The following is a 5,248-nucleotide window of genomic DNA, read 5'->3' on the forward strand; positions in this document are numbered from 1 at the left end:
TTGAGAAACACGAACCCAAGCTGTGTTTCACCATAAACATTTCAAGTAGTCTTCAAGCCGCGCTCGCGCGAGTTTTTTCTAGTAGTATAAAAATGTTCCACTCGACCAGAAGCATTTTTGCTCATTACTGAGGTGTGACGAATTACTACAAATGCCAAACTTGAGAATGATACCTATTTTGAAAATCTTCATACATGTAACTGGATATTTCTATTTATTTTTTTACAGATGCTTATCGGATGGACGGATTTAAATTATATGTGACCAATACATCAACTATTCCACCTGACGGTTATCTATGTTATGAAGATCCTGATCCTGGTCTTCCAAACATCACTCAGACAATTCCCTGTAATCAACTTGGAAGATATATCATATATTATGATACTAAAGGAGATGACAAAATCGGACCTGTGATTGAATTGTGTTACGTTGCCATTAATGGTAGGTTTTGTTTTCATCAGCAATAAATGTTATGAAGATCATATTAATGATACCAATCTCTCAAACATCACTCAGAATATTCCTTGTCATCATCTTGGATAATACATTATTAATTATGATACAACAGGAGACAAAAATATGGGACCTTTAATTGAATTGTGCTATGTTGATTTTAAAGGTTGGTTTCGTATTACTGTTTCTAGTATTTTCTTATCCCCACTGTGTAACTCTCTAACGCATGTTTGACTACACTTTTAACTATTATTTTTATTGTTTCCACTTTTCAAATTATATTTAGATTTCAGGTTTTAAAATGTTTTGACCTATACCATTAATGAAATTGAAAAATAAATATGTGCAGCCGTTTCATCACATGTTGGAAAGTTTAATGTTTAATTGCAGAGTGCATAATATTCAGCTGGGATCAGTCTTAACTTCTCTTAAAACCCGTCAGAGGAAGTTGTCTAGAACAGTATATAAAACAGTTTACCTGACAGCTTTAGAATTGTTCTTGGCAGGAGCGGTTCTACCCTAGAACAGTTTTTGGACAGTTCTAACCTAAACATATTATGACAGTTCAACAATAGAATATGTTTGGACAGTTCTTCCCTAAAACAGTTTTGGATAGTTCTTCCTCCAGAATTTTTTTTTATAGCACTTATTATATTTGTTTATTTAATCTATTCAATTTAATTGATTCATATTATTTATTCAATTCAGTTTTTATTTTATTACTCTTATTAATCGTTTGGTTTTCTTATTATATCTTTTTATTTATTAGCCGTTCTTTTTCTGTTTCTGTTTCTTTTCAATATCATAATATTTTTTACTAAGGTGTAATAACATTTACATTGTTATGAGTAATTATTTTGTATTGTTCATTTAAAACCCTCCACAAGAAAATGATATGATCATTATGTAATCTAAGTATTGCGTTTGTAATAAACACCTTTAATTATTTTCTCGGCCTGTATAATTGTCTTTCTAACATGACTAAAGAGAATATAGTGTTACATGTAGTATTTTGATAAAAATTACGAAAATATTAAAAGTATATATTCCTCATTACTTATTCATAATTATTGACAAATGCAATTGTTTTGATTAAAAAACACAAACATAATCATTGAGATATAATCTTGATAACAGAACTAAACATTCATCCAAGACTGTATTTGTTTCAGTATTTAATCCTTTATATCACAAATATGAATTACAGGGATCTGAAATATAACATTTATTTATATACATTACAAAAACATTGTTTACAGCCTATTGAGTAAGTGATTTTAATTCATATTCAAGAGAAATAAATCACTAATGTTAAATATGAAGGAAGTGACAACACATAATGTATCAGAAGGGCTATTGTTAATAAAAACCATATCGTTGGGAACTGTTTCCTGTATCAATAACATATATCATTTCTCATACTTACAGTCAGTAAGCTTTATGCAAATAAGAATCAATCAATCATATTTACATGACTTCCATCATCCAAATTTCCTTTTATTTATCTTATATTTTACCTTATTTTACATTTTGCAAACAAAAATATTCATTTATAATGTACCTTTAGCTATTTTCATATACATTCGTAATTTTTCCGTTTTAATGATGTAAAATAATGATAGGGTCACCGACTTCGTGTTTTGGTGTACATCATTCGAAGTGGTGTTCTATGTGAAAAAATACCACAAAACGTCGAAATAATCGTAACGTCATCGCGTTGCAAGCCGTAAAACTTAAATATTTGACATTTTTCACTACCAGCTAGGTAACAGATTGATTTAAAAAATAAACGAAGTCGGTGACCATATGATTATTTTGTTTTCTTAAAACGGACATTTCTGTTTCAACAACATACGAGTTTTTATGAGAATTCTATGAATTAGAAATAAGAGATTTGATGATTTAATTTAAAGACAAATTTAAGAGGGTTTCTCGCCGATTTTATGTGCTTTGTATACAAATGTTCACCCAATTTGAATGAATTTAAGCAGTAATATTTCAGATAATAAAAGAGATAAATGCATTATTTTTTTAGATTTTCAGTTATGGTTCAACAAGCCAAAGTTGTACGCAAAATTTTATCAAAACCTGTGACATTGCCCTTTTTCTGTTCCTTGACCTTACAGGCAAATGATAATAGAAATATTAAGTGTCTCATTATGACAACAGAACACGCTGAGAATTGCATCTAGTTACAGGATACTAATTGTACTGTTGCTGTCTTTTTTTTATTGTTTTTTTGTTTGTTTGTTACATGTAGATTTTTATAAAATGTCATCTGCAGTGTGCTTTGAAAAATAAAAACATAACTCATATATGTAAAGGGTCAGTAAACTTTCTTTCATATCTTAAAGCTTTGAGTAGATTGAGATAACGTTTTCCAATGTCGTCCTCTCTGTCAACTCAATTGACCAAAGAAAATCAAACTGGCATTCAGTAACTGAGAATACTCTTATGTTGGTGCTTTGTTTCTAATGTTTTTATGTTATACATTAGGCAGTTATTTTTCTCGTTTGAATTTATTAACAATTAACATGTCAGTGCCTTTCAAGGCCAACTGAACGGTATTAATTTTCTCATTGTTAAAGTCCGTACGATTGCCTATAATTGAGTATATTCACTCCATTTCAACCTTGGTGTATAGTTGTCTCATCGGCAATCAGACCAAATCTCCTTATTTGTATATCAATATGTCAAACATTTTCAAATTATATCTAAACATATATTTAGATATTTCATATTTATATTTGATATCCTGGCCGACAAATATCGCTGTTTTTAAAGACAATTGAATACAAAAATAGAATATCCAAAATGATTATATTTTATAAAAAAAATGTTAAATAAATATTTGCCAAAATTTTTATTCTGGTTTTGTCTGTTGTACTGTATAAATCTAGTGTGTGTCATGTGATATTCTTTTCTCTTAATCGTCAACAATTTCCTTCAAATAATGATCGTTCTCTCAGCTTTCAGATTTACAAGTTTATATTATCAAAGATTGAAAATAATTCACTATTTGGTAATGGGTTTTCAAAGACTATTCTATTGCAGTGAATAATATTTTTTTCATTTGTGTAACTATATAAAAACTGGTGGAAGCTGTAACATTCATCTATTTATTACCAGAAGTCACAATAAAACATTGCAATTTTAATCGTTTTCAAGTTATTCTGTATTTAATTTTAGGAACAAGACAAGTACTATCACTGGGCTCCGTTAGCCAAAACATCTACTAACTTATACAATAAAACTGACCGTAAAAGCTGCTTTTAAATTGTACTCTTAAGTATATTAATATTCTAATTGTAAACAAATACGATTTTGGCTTCATGCAATTCTGATTGTTTCCCCTGCCTTTTTTGTGCCTGTTATTATTGTGGCACGGTAAAGAAAACTAGTTCTGAAATCATCAGTTATACGATTCCAAGGTTGGATTCAATAGAAAATATCAGCACGATAACACAGGCAATGTGAATGATTTCAGATTGATATAAGTCAAGTGTCGTGTCATAGCTGTACATTTTTTTGCACGTAGGTGTGTTATGGTAATCGTTATATCATTCCCACAAAATGTTTTCTTAGACTTTCATGCAAAGGTTCTTTCTTACTGAAGTCAAAAACGCATCTGCAAACAAACATATATTATATATTCATTTTTTGAAATATTTATAGATGTGAGATAATAAGTTGGTAAATGAAAGGATTTACATAGTAAATGTATACTGAATCTTTCTTCCAGGATGCATGAAAGGTACTTGGGAAACAAACTGTACAGAGTCATGTCCATCAAAATGTACAGACCAACACTGTTATCCTGTAAATGGTTCCTGTATTTTGGGATGTGAAACACAAAACTGTTTAAACAATAAATGCAATATACAAACAGGTGTTTGTACTGAAGGGTGTGTAACTGGATGGGCCGGAGAGTACTGTACATTTATCAAAAGTTAGTATGTTTACAGCAGTTGCTTTTAATAAATCACCTGCCCACATAAACGTTGAGTTTATTAAATAATTCATGAGTATCACTTACATTTATTGTTTCTTATTTCGTAAAGCACTAAAGGTGATTTCTACAAAGTCAAAAAACTAACCAATACAGTTTCATGTAGGTTTGATTAAATATGAACAGGTTAATTAAAATGATTACAATTTACACTTTTCTGTCTCAATTATGTGTCGTATATGTCACATGACTTGACTTTGGGTTAAAATCAATATTTGTCTTTTGTCTAAGTATGCTTTTGGATTGTTGTAAATTGGATGCATATTCCAGATAGCATATTATTCATATATTTATATCTTGTACATTGTCATTATTATTTTAACTTTATTGATATGAGATAATAACTAACATTTGTTCATATATAAATATCAAATTAAAAATCATAATTTGAGTACTATTGCAAAACACGAAATGGATAACTTTTGCTGTTGATGAAGTACAAGTCTGTTATATTGCGTCAATAACAAAAATTGTAGTTATTACTTTGGTTGCAATGAATTACCGTGATTTCCCAGTGAGACAAAAGCCGATAATTTCATTGGTGAAATACACTTTGTAAGTTCACATGTGAAATAAACTCGATAGTTTTACATGCGAAATAAACTCGATAATTTCACTCCTCTGACGTCATACAACAATAAATTGTGAATGCGTAGAAAACGATATATTCCCTTGCATTTTCTACTTTTAAGAATTCAAATATCGAACAACACGTGACCGAACAACACTGATAATTAACTTATGCGCTATGCGCATTCGTGGATTAATGTGTTGTTTTGTCAC

General features: G+C 29.6%; 1 protein-coding gene across 1 annotated transcript; it reads left to right on the forward strand.

Moving 5' to 3' along the window:
- Positions 1-235: 235 nt before the first annotated feature.
- Positions 236-4,410, forward strand: LOC127738197 (uncharacterized). The gene is made up of 2 exons (XM_052249355.1): positions 236-444; positions 4,199-4,410. The coding sequence occupies exons 1-2, from the start codon at positions 240-242 to the stop codon at positions 4,408-4,410; spliced, it is 417 nt and encodes a 138-aa protein (XP_052105315.1). The 5' UTR covers positions 236-239.
- The last annotated feature ends 838 nt before the right edge of the window (positions 4,411-5,248 follow it).

The sequence above is a fragment of the Mytilus californianus genome, unplaced genomic scaffold (genome assembly GCF_021869535.1).
Source record: "Mytilus californianus isolate M0D057914Y unplaced genomic scaffold, xbMytCali1.0.p SCAF_1, whole genome shotgun sequence".
NCBI lineage: Eukaryota > Metazoa > Mollusca > Bivalvia > Mytilida > Mytilidae > Mytilus > Mytilus californianus.